The 23,969-nt window shown below is 35.5% G+C and overlaps 1 protein-coding gene across 1 annotated transcript; it reads left to right on the forward strand.

Moving 5' to 3' along the window:
• The first annotated feature begins 543 nt into the window (after positions 1 to 543).
• On the forward strand, positions 544 to 22,805 carry LOC127411485 (gamma-aminobutyric acid receptor subunit rho-2-like). The gene is made up of 9 exons (XM_051647094.1): positions 544 to 826; positions 3,026 to 3,132; positions 13,290 to 13,357; positions 15,195 to 15,418; positions 16,687 to 16,769; positions 16,880 to 17,020; positions 19,007 to 19,159; positions 19,266 to 19,474; positions 21,669 to 22,805. The coding sequence occupies exons 1-9, from the start codon at positions 702 to 704 to the stop codon at positions 21,978 to 21,980; spliced, it is 1,422 nt and encodes a 473-aa protein (XP_051503054.1). The 5' UTR covers positions 544 to 701; the 3' UTR covers positions 21,981 to 22,805.
• Positions 22,806 to 23,969: the final 1,164 nt, after the last annotated feature.

The raw sequence follows: 23,969 nt of genomic DNA on the forward strand, positions 1-23,969 counted from the left end.
AACATTTTTAGTAGAGCTTCAGTGCAAGTTGTGCATATTTGGTGGCACATTCTTCAAATTTTTACATCATATGATCTCATCCAACTCCACTAACCTCACTTTTCAATGTAGACATGAAAAAATGAAAGCCTAAGATTGTGTAATACACAGCAAAGAGTTATTACAGATTCACTGCATTGTATTAATACCATGGTGAGCCAAATAGAATCACGTGGAATGGAATTGCGCCTATTGTAGCCTAACATCACTTACAGTAGATGATGTGATTTTTGCATTTGTCATTTAGTGGTTGCATTTCACTTATGCATTAGATTTGAAAGCATTACTAGTCTTTGATGCACAGCTTTTTGAGGTCATATGTGTCTTTCTAATCCCTTTTTTTCCCTCCAACCGTACATACAGCTGTGGAAAACGCGCGTGTGCGGCGCGCACCGCTGATGCCATGTGGTAACAGCGGCGGTCTGAGCGCTTCTAAACAGCTGTTCTGCCGATAACTAATGACAAACAGAAGACGCTGCGAGGAGCTGGCCGCATGTGTAGCGCTCATATTTAAACCATCGAACAAATCGCGCGTGCCACAGTGATGCGAAGTGAAGCGATTCCTGCGCAGTGAACGGAAAGATGCTGCCTCTCGCGAGACGCGTTCATGGATTAAGCTGGATTTCAGGACACACCTGTAGATTTTTCACCTGCTCTGCATAATGCCTTATCTGAGATATTTACTGATTTTAGCGGTCTGCCTGGGCTCGTTTGGGGAATGCCGAAATAAGCGCGCCACGAGAGAGAGGAGGTGGACAGGACCCGTGGAAACTCAGAAGCACGGAACGTAAGCGCAAGCACTGATATTTCCTCAAATCAGTAATGTTATGGCACTCAGATCTTAGAGAGCCAATCTTGGACTGCCATCTGATTGTAATGATGTGAAATACATTTCAGTTACACATTGCTGGGCTCTTTGATTTATTTCGAGAACATTGAAGACAAGGATGTTGATGATGTTTGTGAGAAGATTGAAAGTTGTTAATAATGTCTAGCATGAAAAATATTTAAGGATGTTGATCATGATGATTATGGTGGTGGTGATAATCAATGTGGCAATTATGATATTGAAGATGAAAGACTATAACTATTATGAACTTAGGCTACATTTGGGAGTCAACCAATATGGATTTTTTTTGACCGTTACAGATATCTAGCCTTATACTGTTACTACTGTATTTATAATACTATTTTAATGTAGCCTATATAATTGAATTTAATGATAGCAAATAAGACTTGCACAAATGAAGTGACATGAAGTGGTCTTTTCATCTGATCTGACAAGTCAGGCATGCTTCAGTTAAGGTGTCAAACAATATAAATGATCACACAACTATTTTAATGATCACACAAATAATGATCAAAATTAATTTGCATTGACAAAACAAGTAAATATGCATAATTATGGGTAAAATCACCTGTAAATTTTAGGATTAAATAAAGACTTATTTAATGCAATATTCACTCAGAGTCACAAAAAATGCATTGTTCATTGACAAGGCTGTTGGTTGATTCTGATGCGGACAAAAGAAAGAGCTAACATTTCTATTAATAGCCCATGTAGGATTAGTAATTGACCGATGCTGATAATCTTAAAGTGACCGATTAATCAGCCTGGCCGATATATCGGTCTTTCACTAATTACAAGAACATGAGAACAATGTTAAGATTCTTATTTATGTGTTCAGAGATACCAATATTGTTCATCAGAACTGTGGTGATGGGTCTGGTGACGTTATTGAACAAGTTGCAATGGTGACATGTCCATTGACGAGTTCCACAGGAACAACAGTGTTTCAGAGACTTATGTTTCGACCACCTTTATTAGCCTGATTCTGTTATGACAGCAGAGTCCCTTAAATTAGGCCAGAGGCTGGGGCGCAATTAACATGACCCAGACAGACGATACTGCCACTGAACCGAACATGTACTGCTAGCATGCTCGAACTGGTGTTCCTTACTCAAACAAACAGCTACGTGTCCCAGGCACGTTTCGCCCATCTGCCAAGAACTGTACAGTATGTTGGCACGAAGCTGTCCTTACAAATAGCTGACATGAGTATACCCTCATGGATTTTATGACTATTAAATTAAAACAATCATAGAGTGCATAAATCTGCAAATTTGCATGAGAAAATCCAGCAGTACTCATGTAGACAGGGCGCCAGTTGTGGCAAGCTGCCTCTGTCTGATTTACTCTAAACAAGAAATGAATTACAAATGGCAGGAAACAGTCGGGAATGATGACTACTTTTTTTTTTATTCTTTTAGGGTCTTTGGGTTGTTCTTGTCAGAGATAGATAGATAGATAGATAGACAGACAGACAGACAGACAGACAGATAGATAGATAGATAGATAGATAGACAAAAGTCAACATTTTAAATACAATTTACACAACATACACCATATACATTACAATAAATTACACAGATAAATTAGAAGAATAAACCACATAGATTTAAGATTCAACATATTCTACAGGTTTTAGACAACATGTACCTACTGCGCATGTTTTATATTGCACAGTGATTCACAGAAAGGACTATATGGATTGCAGAGGTATTGTTAATGTATAGCCATTACTAGAAGTGATTAAATTCAAACTGCATCGAAACTTATTGCACAGGTCAAATAATAAATATCACTAAATAATGGTCCTTATTCAACTGGAACAAACAGTTCATAAAATCTAATATTTGGGACTCATCTAAGTGTCTGCCGATACGATCTTAAAACATAAGAATTTGAAACAGATCAGGCTGCTGCAGCTAGTTCATGCTGCCTTAACATTTTGTCTATACAAACGCCATTTATGATCTTAATCCTCATTACACTTTGTCTCTGCATTTTCATGGAAATTATGTATTCAAGCTGAATTTTTTGTGTAACCTCTAATAGATTCCACATAACAATAGGGTGTATTGACCAAATTCATGATATAAGAGGCTGATCAGAGTTTTTGTGCCTTTGGAACTCTTTTTGCAGGTCCCTGGCCAAGAAGGCACCAGACGTGACAAAATCGAGGAGACTGAAAACAGAGCAGTTGTTGAAAGTGGATGACCATGATTTCACCATGAGGCCAGCATTTGGAGGTTAGATCATCATTCTCCTATATAGCATTGACCAAATAAAAATTATGCAATTTCTCTACCTTAATTTCCATGACAGAGCTCCCAGAAACCTATTATAGACCTTCAAAGACATTCATGAAAGGTTTGATGTCAGCATCTTGCATCAGAAATCAAACTGAAGATATGTAAAAAAAAAAAAAAAGACAGCTGTATTTGAAGAAACAGAGTATCAAAAAAATCTCAACATGCTGTTGAGAAAAGGCAATAATTTATCTTTTCTTACTATACATTTTTTCTTATAGACTTGACCATATTATTCTGGATGCACGCTTATAGTTTGTATATGCACTGTTTGCACATATTTAGTATGTACCACAGGAGACAGGACATTATTTGTCCAACAGGCATACAATCTACATTGGCTCCCTCTAGAGGGGTAAACAACCTTCCCATTAAGCACTGTATTGGCCTGTAATTAAGTCTGGCCTTTCGGTTTAACTGGAACACATACAGTTTGAGAATTAGATTTTAACTGTGCAGGTGTTGTTGAATTTAGCTATTGTTATCTAATTTATAACCATACAGTTGTCTGTATAGTGTATCATATAATACGCTTACCACACCACATAGTTGTGAACCATAACATTATTACACATAAAATTATACACATTTTTATTCAGTATATACAGTGGAGTTTCAAATCTGACAACACTGAAAATTCTAGGATTCTTTCATTTAAGCCTGGAAGTAGTATTTTGAAAATTTGTAAAGTTAGGTTGTAAAATAAAGAAGAAACATGATCTATTCTGCACTTTTTCAAGGCCTTTAATCACATATAAGCACATTTTTGACATTGTATGAAATTTTTGACCTTGCTTTCATCATAGCACACAATATGATCTTTGGAACATTCTCAAATCGTGCTGGATAACATGGACCATCAGGTTTGTAGAGTCCTTGCCAGCTCGTGAGCATGCTGTCAAAAGGGGGACCAACCATACACCAAGAAATTATGAAATTCATGTAAATGCTAATAATGTAATTTGTTATGAAAAAAAATTTTTAATGTTGAAAATAATGCAAAAAAAAATAAAAAATAGAAGCATTTTCATTAGTGGTCTCAGACTTTTGGACCCCACTTTATAAAATGGTTAAGAATGAACAATCACTATCACTATATCACTATCATTTCTCACTCCAATTTAAGGTGCCAATATTGAAGCTCTTGTGTTGGACAATGATATTTCACTTTTGGAATAACAACTGGAGATTGGGCTAGAAAACTCATCATGTTTTGTTTTAATGAATGCATTCACACACATTTGCTTTGACCTTGATTTCCCATATTTCCTCTTTCTCTCTCCAACGCAAAACCGTGTTAACTCCCCCAGATCAATAGCAGTCAGGCATGCTTTTAAGCTCTAGGCTTGTCAGATGGAGCGCCGTACACTGTGCTGAAGCTTTTTACACAAGTTTTATACGATTGTCACTATGATCAGTGTTTGGTGAGTTAACAATCAATCAGTTCGCATAGCAGCAGCTGGATGCTTGCACAGATTGCTCCTCTGAGAAGATGGGATTTTTAATGTGGAGATTTCTTCTAGTCTGCCAAGGCTTGAATGGTATTAAAGGATGACATAAGAAGGAGCTCAAGGCTTTTCTTTCTACAACACTTAAAAATATGAGCAGTCAAGGCAAGGAACTAGTGTAAGTCCTTCTTCCAAGCCATACGGTACCCTATATTTTTTTAATGATGTGTTTCTTTAGAGAACAAAGGGGAAAATGTTGCAGCGTTTGATGCTCTTCTCCTCCTATGAACAGAATGTCTGAAAAGTCACTTGTTTTGGATGCTCTGACTCAGGCGTACGTTTGGGAATTGGGCTTTGTTCAGCAGGGGGTCACAGCAAAGGGAATGAAAATAGCCCAAGCATATTCACCCCCACACAAATGGATTCAGATCTGACATCTCCATCAGTGATGGATTGTTGCATCTGTTTTACTGCGGAAACCTTCACAATATGATGTAATGAGTTCACAGCTGTCGTCCAATGTCATTGATTCATGGCATTCTAGCATTTTCAACCAAGCATGCTAAAATGCACCGTAAATGTATATAATTTCTAGTTGGATTTATAGCTGAAGTGTGCAGTTTTGATATGAAAATACTTTCTCCAATCCCCAATTATTTGTTGTCACAGCAGGTTGATTTGCCTAACAAATGTAAACATTGTTGCTCTTTAAAACATTGCTTTGTTTGCATCCCAGCACTGCGAAAATGGCTCAACCAATGGCGTGAATTTGAGGCGGAGCGATCTGTTTGCCAGGGTTGGGCAGATTACATTAAGAAAGTATTCTGGACTGAATACTGAATACTCTCTCTTAAATGCATTCAGTAAAGTATTCCGAATATATCAAATAAAAAGTAACATATTCAGAATATAAAAATACTTTTAGAATACATATTTATAAAGGCAAGGCACAATCGGAGGAATTAAGTGTGAAATGTCATTATTATCTTATCTGAAGTGCTATATCTTCATTTGAATCTAGTCTAAGTGAATCTGAATAGCTTGTTTCTTTAAATTACACGTGGAGTTGGACACTACTGTTTTACTTTATGGAAGGAAGAAGACAAACAGAAGGCAGTTTGTGGTCAACTAAAATATATTAATATTTTATCAACATTTAAAAAAAATTCTGAACTCATTATTTGATTGAACTGACAAAGAATAATACATTTTGACTCAAAATTAGGTAAGAAATGCAAATAAACCATATTTCTTTTTGAGATGTGTGAAGGCGGTCGATAAGGAGGACACGGGAGGCAGGTTGCTCCACTCACAGGTAAGGATTTTAATGACCACACTTCAGCGCTCACAGCTTCACACACTATTCTCTTCAGCTTCACAATAATAAATTATTAGTTTCACAAAAATCTCTTCAGCTTCACAACAATAACTTTCTGGACCCAGGCTCTCTCTCCTCTGCTGGTTGTGTGGCTGCTTTTATGCCGCTCTCCCCATGCTCACTGGAATTAGAAACAGGTGCATAATTTAGCTCAGGTGTAAGCGCCCTTACCGCTTTCTCTTTCTCCGGACGGGAGCTTGATCATGCCCCCGCTGCCACAAGATGATAACTGGATGCCATAAAGCAGTGAGGTCGTGTGACGACAATGTATATTAATCATTTTTAACTAGGCTTCCTTGCATATTTCCATATTTAGGCCGATTTATTAATTTATTAATTTATATTAATCTATCTCTTTTAATACCAACACATTTATTTTGGGTGCTTTTGATTCTTTTACTCATCCTTTGTTTTGTTTTTTGTTTTTTTGTTTTATTGTCGTTTTTAATTTGTTTGTGAATCACTTCGTATGAGATGTTTTTTAAAAAGTGAGAAATAGTAATAATATTCACTCTGAACTAGCCTCCCATATGTCTATAAGCCACAAATTTTCAGTAGTTATTTACATGTGGTTTTTCTGTCGTCGTTTGGACTCGATCTACTTCAAGTCCGTTTCCCTCTTAGTCTTTGCAGTAGGCCTACTTTCTCTATATTTATTTTATTCATAGTAGTCTATTATTGTCATTAATAACTGCTATTTCTCAACAGTTCTGCGATTTTCAGATGTGGACGTGACACACCAAATGCTTATCGTGAGCCGCTTTTACACAGAAGCTTCTTCTGTAGTTGCATAAATGTATTTAGACAGCAACAATCATGGGAAACAATGTGTGATACGCACGAATGTTATATTTGTGGAAATAACGTTGCCGACTGTATTAATACTGGGGCACAGCTGACAGCGTGCTGATTGTTAAGATATGCCAGTGCGGCTGCCAGATATTCAATCCAGGAATCATTATACATGAAAAAGATGTTGCATTTCCATTCTTTAGTGCCTACCATCAGACCATTTGGTGACCGCAGTCCATTTTTTAAAGTATCCGAAAAACACAACCCACGATTCTTTGATTTTAACCCACGATTGTATTTTCAAATGAGCTCAATTTGGCAAGAAACCCTGGCAACGATGCAGTCACGCGCTGCTGCTGATCTGAAGAAGAGAGAGCAAGAAGATGCATTAGCAGCACGCATCAGCGCTGTTCAGAAACGCTCTTCAGAAAATCAATCAATTTTCTCACTTGATTGAGAAGAATTTTTTTCTTTATGCATTATTTTGTGGTCATTATGAGAAAAGTATTCTAAAAGTATTCTACCACAATTTTATAAAGTAACTGTATTCTGAATACAGGTGTTTGAAAATGTAACGGGAGCTGAATACAGTTACTTCATTTTTGTATTCTGAATACGTAATTGCGTAACATGTATTCCGTTATAGCCCAACCCTGCTCTTTGCCGACCAATGTAAGACACTGGGAGTGTTCGGGAAAACCGCTAGTTATTTTTGCAATTACATTTGGAGATGCTAGTAAATTACACACTTCAGCTTTAATAAAAGTTCTGTTATTTAATGAATTTGAGTGGCAGTGACAATGCTATTATGTGGGCTCATAAAGCATATGCAAATGCATAATTGTCTTTCAGCATCTTAAAACAGATTTTGGATGTGGAACAGCATTGTAATATTTACTTTTATACATTTGACAGACAATTTTATCTAAAACAACTTACATTCAAAGTATACATCCGTATGTTAATCAGTACGTGCCTCCTGGCAGTCAAACTCATGACCTTGTTGTTGCTAGTGGCATTCTTTACCAGTTACAAGAAAACTGTATCATTGTAATGTCAACAAAGTCTTTGCTAAGAAGTTTCTTAAAGGCATAGTTCAACCAAAAATTAAAATTCTCTTATCATTTACTCACCCTCATGCCATCTAAGATGTGTATGACTTTCTTTCTTCTGAAGAACACAGAGATTTTTAGATCTATAGGTCATTTCAATGCAACTGAATGGTGGCCAGACCTTTGGAGTTCCAAAAAGTAGATAAAGGCAGCATTAAAGTAATCCATGTGACTCCAGTGGTTTAATCAATGTCTTCTGAAGTGATCCAGTCGGTTTTGGGTGAGAACAGACCAAAATATAACTCCTTTTTCACTGTACATCTTGCCATATGCAAGCTCGAGGCACAATCATGATTTCAAGCTTGATTACACTTTGTAGTGTTTGACCAGTGCACAGAGCACTAGATGGCACTATAGGGAGTGTAATTGAGCTTCAGATCATGATCGCCAAGGAGACTGTTTCAAGTGAAAAATTAATTAGATTTTGGTCTGTTCTCACCCAAAACAGATTGGATCGCTTCATATGACATTGATTTTACCACTCGAGTCTAATGAATTACTTTAATACTGCCTTTATCTCCTTTTTGAGCTTCAAAGTTCTGGCCACCATTCACTTGCATTGTATAGATCTACAGAGCTAAGATATTCTTCTAAATATTTTCCTTTGTATTCTGCAGAAGAACTATCCCATTAAGGGACTTATTCATTTGGCTTTAAGTAAGAGTGTCACGGGATGCTCAGCAGGAAGGACCCAAATGCAGGGATGCTGTAAAAAAAAAAAAAAAAAAACCTTATTAAAAAAAAACAAAAAAACAAAAAACAAATACAGAATACAAACAAAAACTCTCTCAATGGAGAAAAGGTTAACATAAAACAGACTAATAAAACTGCTCAATAAGTTGCAGAACTTGACAAAGCCAGTAGCTGGCTAAACCAACCAACCTGACTCACACACCAAACAAACAAACAAAACAATTCAGCACAGGACAGGAAACAAAGGGAGCTGATATAGGGAGAGGTAATTGGGAGCAGAGGTGCCGCAGATGATCAGCTGATTGGTTGACATAATGATTGTTGCCAAGGCAACTGGAGCTGGAAAACTCAAGTGGCACCTGCAAGATACAAGAGGGAGGGAGAGACAAAACCAACACAGGCAAATACTCAGACAAGACTGTATTGAGTTTTGGAATGTTCCTTTCCTTGTTAAATGTTAATATTTACTGTCGCTCAGCAAATATATATATATATATATATATATATATATATATATATATATATATATATATATATATATATATAGCTATATTTAAAAGGTTGACTCAGGACAATTATAATAAACTGAATATACAGTAACCTGATTAGTTTAATGAAATAGTTCACCAAAAATAAAAAAAATAAAAATTTAATAAAAAATACATAAATAATAATAATAATATATAAATAAACAAATAAGCAAATAAAATACTGTCATCATTTACTCACCATCATCATTGTTCCAAACCTATGTTCTTTCTTCTATGGAACACAAAAGAAGCCTTAATCACCATTCACTTTCATTGTAAGGAAAAAAGATACACAAAAGAAAGAAAAATTATGACATAATTTTCATTTGGCAAAAATTACATAATGTATTATGTGTGTGTGTGTGTGTGTGTGTGTGTATATATATATATATATATATAAATTTGATAAAACTCAAACTATTTCCTAAACTATTTTCTTTGCATTATTATAAACATTACTGTTTTACCATGAACAGAGTATCATATTAAACAATGCCTTTTAGCATGCCTTTCATTGTCAGATTGCAGTATTCTATTTAAGCAATGAGGTGAAAGGTACCTCAGGTACTGTATAATGTGCAGTGTGTACTGCAGAAATGAGATTTACTTAAGAAGCGAAAGAGAATTGCTAATGCATGACTGCAGTCTGGCTTTAATACAGAGAAGGGGAGTATTGCTTGAAAGTCATAGAGAATAAATGTATATTGTAGCACTCACTGTGTTTATGGGTCACAACAGGGCAGTATGATTTTTTCATGTGTAGGATTAAACATATTAAGGATTTGTTTCATGTTGTATGACAACATATTGTTCTGTCTGCAGAGTACACAAGATGTGTAATGATGCTATCAGTACTATTATTACACAGCTCTCTGAAATATTTGATTCTGAGTGGTTATTCGTGGGATAGTTTCATGTTTCTCATATCACTCTTTTGTGCACATTATAAAATAATTTCAACTCCAATTAATATTTCATGTGCATTTATTAATCTATTTGGTATTTAGGTGTGTAAAAAGCAGGATAATATATGGTCATCCAGTCATAATCACCAAATATACTCCTTCAGGGGGAGACAAGACTTAATCCCCCTTGTTTGGTTTTTATGTTGCAATAATTACTGCTAGTGAGTGTACATTATCCCTTATATTAACACTGATAAATACTAACTTTCCAAGAAATATGGGAAAAGCCAACAGAGCAAGCAGCATTCTCTTATCAGACATGAATTGGTCTGAAAGATCAAATGATATCAAGTAGCATCTCCATGAAAAATACAGTAGAAAATGGATTTACACAAAGGTGAGAACTCAGACATTCAGCAAAAAGGATCAGTTACCCTTTAATCAAACAACATGTGAAACTGAGTAAAACTGTAATCACATTACATTTTGTTACCCTCAGTCTCTTTCTCGCCTTCTCTTTTTTTTTTTTTTTTTTGTCTGCTAAAGACTTAAGCGGTGCTCGCTGATGGCTTTGTCCATCTGGAGGATCGCTTGATCTGATATAGACCGGGGCACTATGGCTGTAGTGACGAGATTAATCTGGCAGTGGTTTGTGCTGACCGGCCAGTCAGCCAACCCTGTGGATTAGTACATGTAACAATCTCAGCCTGCCCTGCAGACAGCTGCTTTAAAGACCACCCACTAACTATACTTAACCCAGCAATCAACAGCTAAACGAAATGGCCTTAGCAACCCTTGAAAGAAAAAATCCAACTATTTGAATGATATCCTAAGTATACAGAGTAGATACATTTGAAATTAAAGGTAATTAATCAGTAATTTTGTTGTTAAAATTCCTTGTTAAAAAAAGTTGAACCCTTAAAGTGAACAGAAAATGAGTAGTACTTTTGAAAAATAACTTTCATTTTACATTAGGGGCCATGAGCTGGTCACCCCAAAGGAGCAGACATGTTAAAGGTGTACCCAGTACATTTTGCTCATGTCATCTCGGACTTACACTGACACCTAGGGGCATGGATGCAGCATCATTCAAACAAAATTGTTTTCAGTTAAAGATGCCATTGTAGAAAATCTCTATGCACAGTCAGCCATGATTTGTTCAATCCACAAGTGAAAGTGTCTAATAATGGTGCGGTTACTGAGATTAAGCTTGTAGTTTTCGGCTGGTCATGTGATCCTATCATGGCAGCCCCTATAAGGGGACCGTCTCCATGTAGAATAAACTGCTTTTATAAAGTCACAAAATTGCAATTGATTTCTTTGGGAGTAAATCTTTTTTAGTAAGGAAAAAATTACTGAGTGCACCTTTAAGATCACACAACTAGCCAAATACTACTTGCTTTATCTCAGTAGCCACACTGTGATTTGACACTTTCACTTGTGGAATATATTAATCATGGCTGACTGTGAATATACAGACTGATCCCACTGTGAATTCGGTGACGGTAGGTCAAAAGCTCTTCAGCTGAAATCGTTCTTACCGAAACTCAAACCACTGTCCCCAGTGGCGGAAGCTGGAAGTGATGTTGAATGCATAGGCACGGGTAAGTTCCAGTTTCCAGGTGAAATGTACACAGAGTGGCACCAAAAGCAAGTTGTATTTTTAGTTGTAAATGATGTAATACAGTCAACAGGAATGCATATTTATTAACCATACACCATAACCTAAACCCCAACCCTAAACCTAACTGTCAGTGGAGTAAAACTTAATTTTAAAGAGAAAAATGCAACCTCTAAGTCATGCTCATAATTGATTAGGTTAATGCAATTACTTCCTGGTTTCTATGGGACCAGAACCATACCAAGACTACTGCCATATCATTCATCGCAGCATAAACAAAAAATACTGAATGCACCTTTAAAGCTGAATGTGTCATTTCTGCACCACCAAGCAGAATTGCAAAAATAGTGACTGTTTTCAAACAGCTTTGCTGAACACTCTGCCCTCTGTTATTGGTCGCCCAAACAGAAAGTTCCGCCCCAAACTCAAGCCATTGGTTGAACCAATATTGCTATGTGGGTCTGTTCAAGATTCAACTAAACCCCACAGAGCCAAAGTATATACACCTTTAGGGGAAATAAACCTACAAATGGCTTTTTTATAGTTGTCTCTGCATATTAAGTTGGGATAGGAGAAAGCATTTTAACATCAGAAGAATTACACACTTCAACTTTAATGGTAAAATCTTGGAGCATCCAAGCACAAATGTCAACTTTTCTAAATCAACATTTTTCAAAGACTTGAAGTGGTGGCTACACCGAGAAAAAAAGCAGTCCAACTCAAGGTCATCCTAATGGTTTCAGACCCCAACTGGCAGCAGGGGGTTGATTAGTTTGGAAAAATCGATTTTACCTAGAAGCTGTGTCCTTATTTAGGCCGATTCGAGTGATATGAAAACCCTTGATGGTACATGACAGGGAAATTGACTGGATGGTTCCAGTGGGTGCTGCATGTGAATACTTTACAGATGAGTATCTGGATTATATAAGGGAATTTCGAAAAGTCATCTCCGCGGTTTGTGTCTTCTGGACTCAGCATCAAATGCATTTTCTATATTAAGTAATGCTTGTGCTTTTCATGAAGGTTTTTTCATAAGCTGCATGTTGTTAAGTGATATGTAATGGCAAGTTTCAGTCGGTGTCAGTATTATTTTGAGAATCAAAGTTTAATCTACCATTTACCATCTCCAGTAATCTCGTCAGATTACTAGGAGTATAGAGGCAGTGGAATGCGCTGGAAATCTCGTTTTGTCCAGTGTCCTTGCATCATCCCTGTCCATATGTACAAGCCGCCCCCCTACCCATTTACCTAAATGTCTTACCTTCTGAGTAACAGATACCCCTATCACACTAATCCTAGAAAAGAGCAAGAGTTTATGCTGGTTACAAAAGACCTTAAGAGTGGAGCTCCATGTAGGGTATCAAAGCTTGAGTTGTGGTTGAACGCTCCGTGAGCAAGGCCTGTCCTTCTCAACAGCTAGTACATCTTACAATCCGTCAGATGTCAAAGCAGCTGCTAAGCCCTTTGTGAACAGATCAAGCAGAAAGAAAAGAATGGAAACTCTGTTTCCTTTAAATTTCATTTGTAATTTAATTCATATTTTGATAAACGGAGATGTATATTTTATAAATGTTTTTTTTTTTTTTTTTTTTTTTGCTTGTTTGTTTGTTTTTTTCAGGCCCTGCTATTCCAGTGGGAGTTGATGTACAAGTGGAAAGCTTGGACAGTATTTCAGAAGTAGATATGGTAAGTCTTCCTAAGCAATTGCAGTTCAAATGTAGTGTTTATTTTACATTACCAATATAAAAAAAAATGTAAAAAAAATAAATAAATAAATAAATAAATAAAAATAAAATAAAATGAAAACAAAAGTATAATAAAAAATTATAAATGAAAAAAAATATATACAACAAATCTTTTTATTTTTATTTTTATTTTTATTTTTATTTTTTTTGTTGAGTTTTTCTTGTATCGAGTTCCTGACATACTTGGGTGACTCTCATGGAAAAAAATGTCCAGGTCACATTTAAATAATAATAATTAAAAAAAAAAAAAAGAAACAAAAATAAATGTTTTACATAAAGAAAATAAAGCATATTTATGCAGAATTTTTGTGTAACTTCCATTATTCTCAGTGGTGATTTTCATTAGATTCCATTTTCTGTAATTCAATAACCATCATAAATTAAAGTCATTACAATAAATTCTAACATGATAAAACTGTACAATTAAAATATGTATTAAAATGTATATATGTCATTATTACAGTAATTAGAAGGAGATTACAGGAATGAGAATGTCATGAAAATTGTCATGATAATAATGTTAAAAAAAGATCTTAGAAAAAAGATCTTAACAGATCTAAACAAAGCTGTCTTTTTCTTCAAGCAAAATATAATATATTCTTTTTTTTTTTTTTCTTGTAAAATTGGGGTGAAATACACATGGACAAGTTCTTGACAGGTTTCGTGAGATTAACCCTCACATTCATAATTATGTTGCTTTTTGCCCATTTATTACTGCCTTTATTGCAGTTACTGTGTCCCACTAGGATATTCTCAAAAAAGAGATGCAGAGTCTCTGATGGGAGAAACTTTGATTATGAATCTTCTTTTTACTTCTTTTGTAACAGTATATGATGCCCATGCTTTCACTGTGTTCTTTAGTTTTGGATTTCTCTCTTGGTAGAAGCCTTCATGTGATGTAACAAAGAAACTGTGGCGCTGTTGTTGACCATATATAATTACTGGCTGCTCCAAAAGTTTATTGTTACATAATTAAAAGAAAGAATGGAGGAGGGATGATCTGCTTGAGCAATTTATAGAGGCATAGTTGTCATATGGAGGATCGAGTCTTACATTGTCACACTTTGTACTTAAAACAAACTACAAAGAAAAAGAAAATGTTAGATATCTGAATTTATGTATCAAGAAAATGGGAGTTTCTCATAATCTGTCAAGAACATATTGGGGTCATATTTCATGGAAAATTGAAAAGAAGGAGAGAAGAAATTATATTTTGCTTAAAGATAATTTAGCCTTCTTTTAGGACCATTAAGATGTTTTGCATTCTGACATTATTTTCATTAATAGCACATACTCCCCTCCCACCCCCATTCTCATTATCGTAATGCAGCAAATATATTTTCATTACTTTAATGCATAAAAACAATGACATATTATTTTAATTGTTAAGTACTTACAGTTCATGATAGTATCATTAAAATGCACTGTTACAGTAATGAGAATCACCATTGAGAATAATGGGAATTATAAAAACACTCAAACGTAAAATGGTAAAGAGAATGAAAATGTCATGAAAATAATGTCACAATATAAAATATCTTAATGGTCCGAAAATATGCTTTATTTTCTTTACAGTTAATAACATTTCTTTTTTCATTTTATTTGTCTTTATCCTAATGTGTGCATGTGTCAAAAAGGATGGTAAAGTGTCCTGTACATAATATTGATTGGCAGATGAGATCATTACAGGATTATTTGGACTGTATAGGAAATTATTATTACACTCTAAATGAATATTGTGAAAGTTGTCACTTTAAATTACTTTTCCAACTTTGTAGGACTTCACTATGACATTGTACCTGAGACACTATTGGAAGGATGAGCGCTTGTCCTTCACCAGCACCACAAATAAAAGTATGACTTTCGACGGCCGTTTGGTGAAGAAGATCTGGGTTCCTGATGTGTTCTTCGTCCACTCGAAGAGATCTTTTATTCATGACACCACCACAGAAAATATCATGCTGAGAGTGTTCCCTGATGGACACGTTCTCTACAGCCTGAGGTAAAATAAGCAAAAGAGCAGATTCCCAACGCTAACATTTATGACTTTTAAGTGAGGCATCGTAATTCTGATTATATGTAAATTATTTATATATGTATAGAGTTTAAATGTATTCATAGATGCACTCATATTTATTAGCCCGATTTATTATTGTACATTGTGGAAAAAATATATTAATATTAGTTAATATTTTTTTGGTTATTTAGCAGCTAGCATTTCACCTCCATGCAACTGAACTCCTTCTTGTGGTTTCCTTTAAATAAAATGTGGGTAGAAAACAAAAGCATGTCGCTGGGCTTAGGCATTTGCATATTGCTGTGGTGTTAAAATTAGAACTGTGCTTCTGGCCTGTGATGTTTTTGCCATGTCTTTTGTGCTGCGAGTTACAAATTAGGCCAAGCTACCTGCGTGCAGGCTATAATCAAGGGCTAGCACTGAGTTCAAAGTCAAATTTCAGACACTGTTCTGGCTCCAGGGAAAGTGTCGTTATTGATGGGACTGGCCCAGATTATTTCCATTGCCAACAAAATGATGGACACCACTGAATGTGCTGATGATTTACTATAAAAAAAACACAGGAAAGAAATATGGAGGGAAAATGAGATGAGCTTAAGTAGCAGTTTGATAAATGCCATTCTGGACAAGCATTACTAAGCACATTTACATTGCATTTACATTTGTTCTTAGCAGATGCTTTCTTGCCAAAGTGACTTAAAATAAATGACAAAAAAAAAAATCCTAGACTCGTTTTTCAATTCTTCTTTGCAAGTATAAAAGTGATAGATGTTTAAACAGTCAGTGCCTATGACTTAAACTTCAGTAGCAAAAACTGCGTTACTATAGGATATTTTATTACATTGGTGCATAAATGAAAATGATTAAATATTCAGAGTGGGAAAACATGCCTTGATTTTTTTAACTGGATTTTTACTTCTTGCAGTAAATATTTTGAATCTACTTGGCTACAAAGACTGATTAGAGGAATGATGGTTCCTCTGATTGTAAAAAAAAAAAAAAAAAAAAAAAATCACTGTTTTAAGCCATTTCAGACCAAATGCATAAATATTGACATATTTTTATTGAGTTTTATTTAAAAGCTATTTTGCCCAACCCAAACCAGTCCATGCAGCTCAGAATACTTCCAATCAAATCGAAAATTCCTTGGCTTTAGGTTTGAAAATAGGGAAGGAGGAAGTGTCTGTGAGGACTATGATGAAAGGAAGATCTGAGAGTTTCTAATCAGCATTGTACTTGGTTCTTGTGTCCAGGGTGACGGTAACAGCAGCCTGCAACATGGATTTCAGTCGCTTTCCGTTGGATTCACAGACCTGCTCTTTGGAATTGGAGAGCTGTAAGTGAATCACACATTTTTAGTGCATTTTTAGTGTTATTTTTAGTGCAACACATGTTCTATCCACTCTGCCAGTTTAGTTTTTCTTGAATTGGATCCCTCTTTTCTAGACGCCTACACGGATGAGGATCTTATGCTGTACTGGAAAAGTGGAGATGAGTCTTTGAGTATAGATGACAAAATCTCCCTCTCACAGTTCCTCATACAGAAGTTTCATACTACCTCTCGGCTGGCATTCTACAGTAGCACAGGTATCAGTTGGATTGTGACAATCTGTTTAAAGGGATAGTTCACCCAAAAGTGAACATTTTGTCATCATTTACTCACCCACATTGCTCCAAACATGTACAACTCTCTTTCTTCTGTGGAACACAAAAGGAGATAATGGTAGAGATTACCATTTCAGGTGTTTGCCTCAGTCACCATTCACTTTCATTATACTGTATGAAAAAAAATGCAATGAAAGTGAATGTTGACTGGTAACTTCTCATTTTGTGTTCCAAGGAAGAAAGTCATATGGGTTTGGAACAACATGAGGGTGAGTAAATGATGACCAAATTTTTATTTTGGGTGAACTATCCAATTCTATTAAAAATATTTAAAGAATTTTTTTTTTACTGTTTACTATTACAGATCTGTTTGGTGATGCTATTGTTGGCACAGTAATTACATGTGTCAGCTTTAATATGTTTTTTAAAGAGGTCTTTTTTAAAATATTTTTATTATTTTCTCTGGGGTCCACTTATAATGTTAGTAAAGGTTTTCTTTTCTTTTTTTTTTTTTTTGCACCAAAACATCATAATTTACTAATATATAATAATTTTCAGTCTCTGGCCCTCTGTCTGAAACGCTCGGTTTTAAGCTCTCTGGCCCTTTAAGACTTCATTGTAAACGGCCAATGTTATGATTGGCTAACATTGTGCAGCCCCTCAAATTCAGCCATATTTCAAACTCAATCAGAAGAAAATGAACAACAAGCTCCACAACATTATAAAATTAAATTTCAGGGTTTACACATAACGTACACCCAATACATTGCATCCGAATAAATTAAGCACAGTGGCACCTTAACTATAAAACAGACATGACATTTGAAATATTTGTGAATGAAACTGTTTACTTAATGTCCAATAGAGTTTTTAATTGCCCCATCTTTATCTTTAGCTCATTCGATAACAGTTCCTTTGCAAAACTTGAATCATTTATTGACTGGTTCACAAGCAATCCACACTGATCTGAAGTGAAAAGACATAAAATCCATGCTGAAATGTTCTGAATACACATACTTAATACAATCCATGTTGATGTTGGGTGCTTCTATGGTTTTTACACACAGAACAGCATGTGTTCCTCCCAGTCAGTGTTAGCAGCAGAATGAGATGCGTTTTTAAAAGTTGCACTTGGACTGCTCTTAAAGCACGCCGCATATTGCCGGAAACACATCAAAGCGATCACAGACGCATCTAGTGCATCTTTACAAAAGACCAACAATTTAAAATAGCACAGATGGGTGCAAAAATGGTCCAGGACTCCTTCAAAACAAGCAAGAAACAGTGCAGCAGTTCTAACTTGACATCGTGTCTTTTAAAAGCAGCGCAACATGCATGATAACGGTCAAAGCCGTTCGTCTAGTGCATATTTATGTAGAAAAATATTTCAATCCAGATAGGCACATGAAGGTGTCCTGTGTAAGTCCCCTTAAAAGTATAGATGAATCTCTGATGACAGACCCATCTCTCTCCTCTTCACCTGTGTGACTGAGCACCAGTGGGCAGGGCCAAGGGTTTAGTGACTAAAAATAGGCACTGATGTCTTGCTTGAAGAGGCAGTCATATGCAGATGTATTTGGTCCTTGTGTCGTCACAAATTCCACAAATTCCAAAACGGGCTAAATAAATGCTCTTTTTCTATTAAGGAGGAAGATTTCAGTTCTGAAACTTACAGTATGTTTGTACAGTACCAAGACCTCTTATATGCCGAAAGATCAAGGAAAATTTTATTCCTCATCTCATGACCCCTTTAAATAATTTTACACTTCTTTCTATCATTTTATATAAACTTCTATTTTTGGAATATTGTGCATTAAATGTGTGCTTGTGCCATCTTTCTTTAAAATAAGTGCACATAGTTTGATATTTTTTTATCTGTGCAACGAAATTCATAAGTGTTTTAATGTGGCTCACTTGGTAAATATATGACTTGTCTGACTTGCATTTTATCTCTCTCTCTCTCTTCAGGATGGTACAACCGCCTGTATATAAACTTTACGCTTCGCCGCCACATCTTCTTCTTCCTGCTGCAGACTTATTTCCCCGCTACACTTATGGTTATGCTGTCCTGGGTGTCATTTTGGATTGATCGCAGGGCTGTTCCAGCTAGAGTTTCACTGGGTAAGATTACCACAAATTGGCATTTTTGCCACTGGCATAGCTTCCTGTGCCATGTAATGTTGTCAGGTTCCTCCACATCTGAACAGGTTGCGCTGATTTTATCCAGGTATCACCACGGTGCTCACCATGTCCACCATCATCACTGGGGTGAATGCCTCCATGCCCAGAGTTTCCTACATCAAAGCTGTGGATATTTACCTGTGGGTCAGTTTTGTGTTCGTGTTCCTGTCTGTCTTGGAATATGCGGCAGTCAACTACCTGACCACAGTCCAGGAGAGGAGAGAGCGCAAGCTCAGAGACCGGGTTAGAGAACAGGTAAAGAAAAGGAAATGGTTAAAGGAATAGTTCACCTAAAAATGTAAATTATTTTATGATTTACTCACTCTCATGGCTTCCCAGATGTGTATGACTTTCTTTCTTCTGCTGAACACAAAGAAAGATTTTTAGAAGAATATCTCAGCTCTGTAGGTCCACACTATGCAAGTGAATGGTGACCAAAACTCAGAAAGTCCAAAAAGCACATAAAGGCAGCATAAAAGTAATCCATATCAATCCAGTAATTAAATCCATGTCTTTAGAAGTGAAAATATAGGCGAGGGTGAGAAACAGATACATTTTTATATCCCTTTTTTACCATAAATCTCTACCTTTGATCAGCCCCCACCATTAGGTGACAGAATGTGAAAGTAAAAGTGTAGATTTACAGTAAAAAGTACTTAAATATTGATCTGTTTCTCATCCACACCTATCATATCGCTTCTGAAAACATGGATTTACCCACTGAAGTTGTATGGGTTACTTTTATGCTGCCTTTATGTGATTTATTTTTAGCTTCAAAGGTCTGGTCACCATTCACTTGCATATTAAGAACCTACAGAGCTGACATATTATCCTAAAAATATTAATCTGTGTTCTGCAGAAGAAAGAAAGTCATACACATCTGAGATGGCATCAGGGTGAGTAAATGACAAGAAAACTTTCATTTTTGGGTGAACTATCCCTTTAATGATAATACCCTCTCTCTTTCATCATTATTCAGGAATAGTTTTAAATATTCTGTCATCATTTTCCAACCCTCATGTTATTCCAAACCTGTATGACTTCCTTTCTTCAGTGGAATACAAAGTTTAGCAGAATGTCTCAGCTGCTCTTGTCCATATAGAGTAAATCGGGATGGCTGTACAATAAAAAAGCACAATAAAAAAAAAGTGTTGTTTATATTTAGCCTGCAATTTAGTCCTAATGCTGTCAAATTCACCCCCAAGGGCAGTCTTCATTTCTAAGCTGAGAAGCATGGGATATCAGATTTTAATAATGACAGAATTTCTGCCTTTATATCCACCATTTCTCTTTGCTTCTCAGATGATTTCGGTTTACTGCAAGGGCTGCCAGGCCTATTAGCAATACTCCTTCCTGTTTATGTATATTGTTGCAAACTTTTAACCATTTACATGCCGAGATAAAGAAAAGCAATGCAAAAACAAGACACATGCTATAATGGAATAAATGTAATGCCTCTTTAGAGCTGCACAGTTTTAATACTGAATTTTAACGGAGCTCACCATGAACACAACCAGCTCCATGACCTGCTGAGTGAAAGCAGCAAGTTTGGATTTGTGGAAGTGCAAAAGATATTTGAGAGCTACAGCAAAGGGGCAAGATTTTCAGTGAAACACCCAAAACTGAAAATTAATTTACTTAATAAAATGTTCCTCTCTGTCATATCTCTACAATCTCATTTGCGAATTTAATTTCAGTCTGTTCCTCGAACAAAGCTATCGCTGGCTTCAGAAGACTAAGAAACATAGCTTAATAGTATGGACTGATGGTGTGTTCACGTCATGTCGGCATTTACCGTAATTACAAGATTCTGACTTGTTAAAAGCGTGCACTTTTTTACAGAACTAGTAATTACAAGTCGTAAACTCTGAATTCTATGACAGTCTCAACTTGACAGTCGTGACGTCACGTGCAAAGAACCAATATGGCAGTGGCCTCAACAGTTAAAGGTAGTGAACACAAATTTCTGTTTCATATGCCGTTTTATTATGCCACTGTTACCTGGAGTGCTTTCTTTGTTCTTAAACATTTTGCAAGAACATATAGAGGTGATAAATTAATATAGTGATATTTTGCTGTTATCAAGAACATGTTTTGGCGATATGAGTGTTGCCATAGGAATAAACAGCTCAGAGTAGAATCTCATAATTGCCATCTCTTAATTACAGTAATTTCTACCCATCATGAATGCAGCATAATTATATTAAGCTTTTTTTTTTTCAATCGTCCTTCATAAATTCATATGGTTTTCAAACAAAATGAGGGTGTGTAAATGATCACAGATTTACAGTTTTTTTGGGTGAACTGTTTCTTTAAGGACTTTTAATAATGTTGATAAATTAGTCAGCCATATGCTCATTAATACCGATGGTTAATTTCACCTTGTTAATGAACTCTTCTCTCTCTTTGCACTTTTTCCTCCCGGGACACTTAACTCAACCTGTTCCAGTCATTGCCCTGCACCTGTGGTATGTCCCACACCAGGACCATGATGTTGGATGGGACCTACAGTGAGGCTGACACCAACAGCCTGGCAGGCTACACAGAGGCTCCCATGGTTCCAGACGAGGTGATATCGGAGAAACAGGAGCATATGGTGGTTCACCTGTCGATGAGCAGTGAGTCCACCACCACTAAGAAGAAGGGCATCCGCGCCTTACGCATTATGCAGAACACACACGCCATTGATAAGTACTCCCGTATGATCTTCCCGGGAGCTTATGTAATTTTCAACATTATTTACTGGTCAGTTTACTGCTGATCATGCTCTCTTTTGGACTTCAGGTTTACACAAACATCATGCTGACTTTTTGATGCACATCAAACATTGGCCCATGTGATACCAAACTGCAGTTACCATTGTCACTTTTCATACTTTAAAAGAATGGCAAAATGGAAAGACAAGATTTGAAGGTTAGGTGGTGTGTCTTTTTTAAATGAGTGCATAATTTAGGCCTTTTCAAGTTGAAAATTACTTCTAAAACACTTATCAGATTTTGTACGGGCATATGTGTTTTCTTGTCGTGTTCATGTAATTTGACTATTAATGATTCTGTATGTAGTTGAACTGGTATTAGCTTCTGTTTTAAAGGTGCACTAAGTAAGTTGTTACACTTTTACACCTAATGAAATGCATCAAATGTACACTCACATGAGATGAAGATTCCAGTCATATCAGTGGCTTAGAAAATGCTTGTTTTATTATACATTGAGCCCCCTTCATAAGGGCTGCAATGTTGAGACCACATGACCAGCTGTGTCTTGCAATTGACTGAAATAATATTAAAAATACAGGCTCAACACACTTTAAACAAATAAAAAATAAAAGAAACAAAAGAACGTGTAAAAAACAGACATGTAATCCTAACAATATAACATTACAAAAAGCCTACATTATTTACAAATAGTCAAATATATTATATAGGAATAATTCACCTAAAAATGTACAATTCTGTCATTATTTACCAGTGTTGGGTGAAATCCAATTAAAAAGTAATTAGTTACTGTACTCTGACTTTTTAGTAAAAACACTGTAATGCATTACATTTTAAAATACAGTTACTTTCAAAGTAATTATTTTCTGTACATTATTTGGGATACACATATTTCTAAAATTATATATATATATATATATATATATATATATATATATATATATATATATATATATATATACTGTTTTATATATAGATTACCTTTCAAATATAAATTCATATGTTCACGTGTATGCCTGTTTTAATCTCTTTGACAGCTGAACTGAGGGTGTGCGACATATGAACAAGGATATGTAGACATTACTTTAAATTTATTGAGCTGGAAAAAAAACTACGAAAAGTGTTTAAAAAGTAACTTAAAAGTAAAGTAATTAGAAATGTGATTACTTTTTCAATGAAGTAATCTGTAAAGTAATCTGATTTAAAGTGATGAGTAATTTGTAGTGGATTACTTATTTTGACTAATTACCCAACACTGTTATTTACTCACCCTTATGTTGTCCAAACAGACTGAGTAAAAATCACTTAGTGCACCTTTAAGTATATTTATTTGTTTATTCGCACAGTATCCAGTTTATTTAATTTAGGAAAGAGAGTCTGTTAATGCAAAGGCAATCACTCATGTAATGTATCGTATTTACCAGTAATGGGATAAAGAATCTCCAGTCAGTTTGAGGTATGTATGGATGCATGTGTTTTGTGTGTGCACATGTATGTGTATTTGATACCATTACATTTCATATTTGAAAAATAAATCACTTGGTCTTTACTATGGCTCATCTACATGCATTTTAGTTCACTGATTATACATTTTATATTCCATATTCCAATATAAACCTACAGATTTGCCATTATACCTTACAAGATTTGAGTATACAAGCTTGTTCATGTAGGGTGTCAGTATAGGCTAAATGTTACTTTGTGATGCATTTAAACATTCTTGAATACAACTTGAAACTGCCTTATGTGTGACATTAAACACTGACAATAAACATTTTGTTTACTTTTTGTCTTTTGGTGAGATGATTTTAGTACACATAGAGGTATTACATACAAAATTTTAAAATATTTGTCACTGTAAATGAAAATGCTGTGAACTGTACATGTGCTTAAAGTTCTTGTTTATACTTATTTGAAAGATAACCAAACCATCACAGACACTGATGTTTTTTTAATTGTTGAAAAGTTAAGAATGTACAATGTATTGACCAGAAAAAGGTGCACTGTAATAAAACATGTTTGTAAAAAAAATATAG

Source organism: Myxocyprinus asiaticus, chromosome 20 (genome assembly GCF_019703515.2).
Source record: "Myxocyprinus asiaticus isolate MX2 ecotype Aquarium Trade chromosome 20, UBuf_Myxa_2, whole genome shotgun sequence".
Classification (NCBI taxonomy): Eukaryota; Metazoa; Chordata; class Actinopteri; order Cypriniformes; family Catostomidae; genus Myxocyprinus; species Myxocyprinus asiaticus.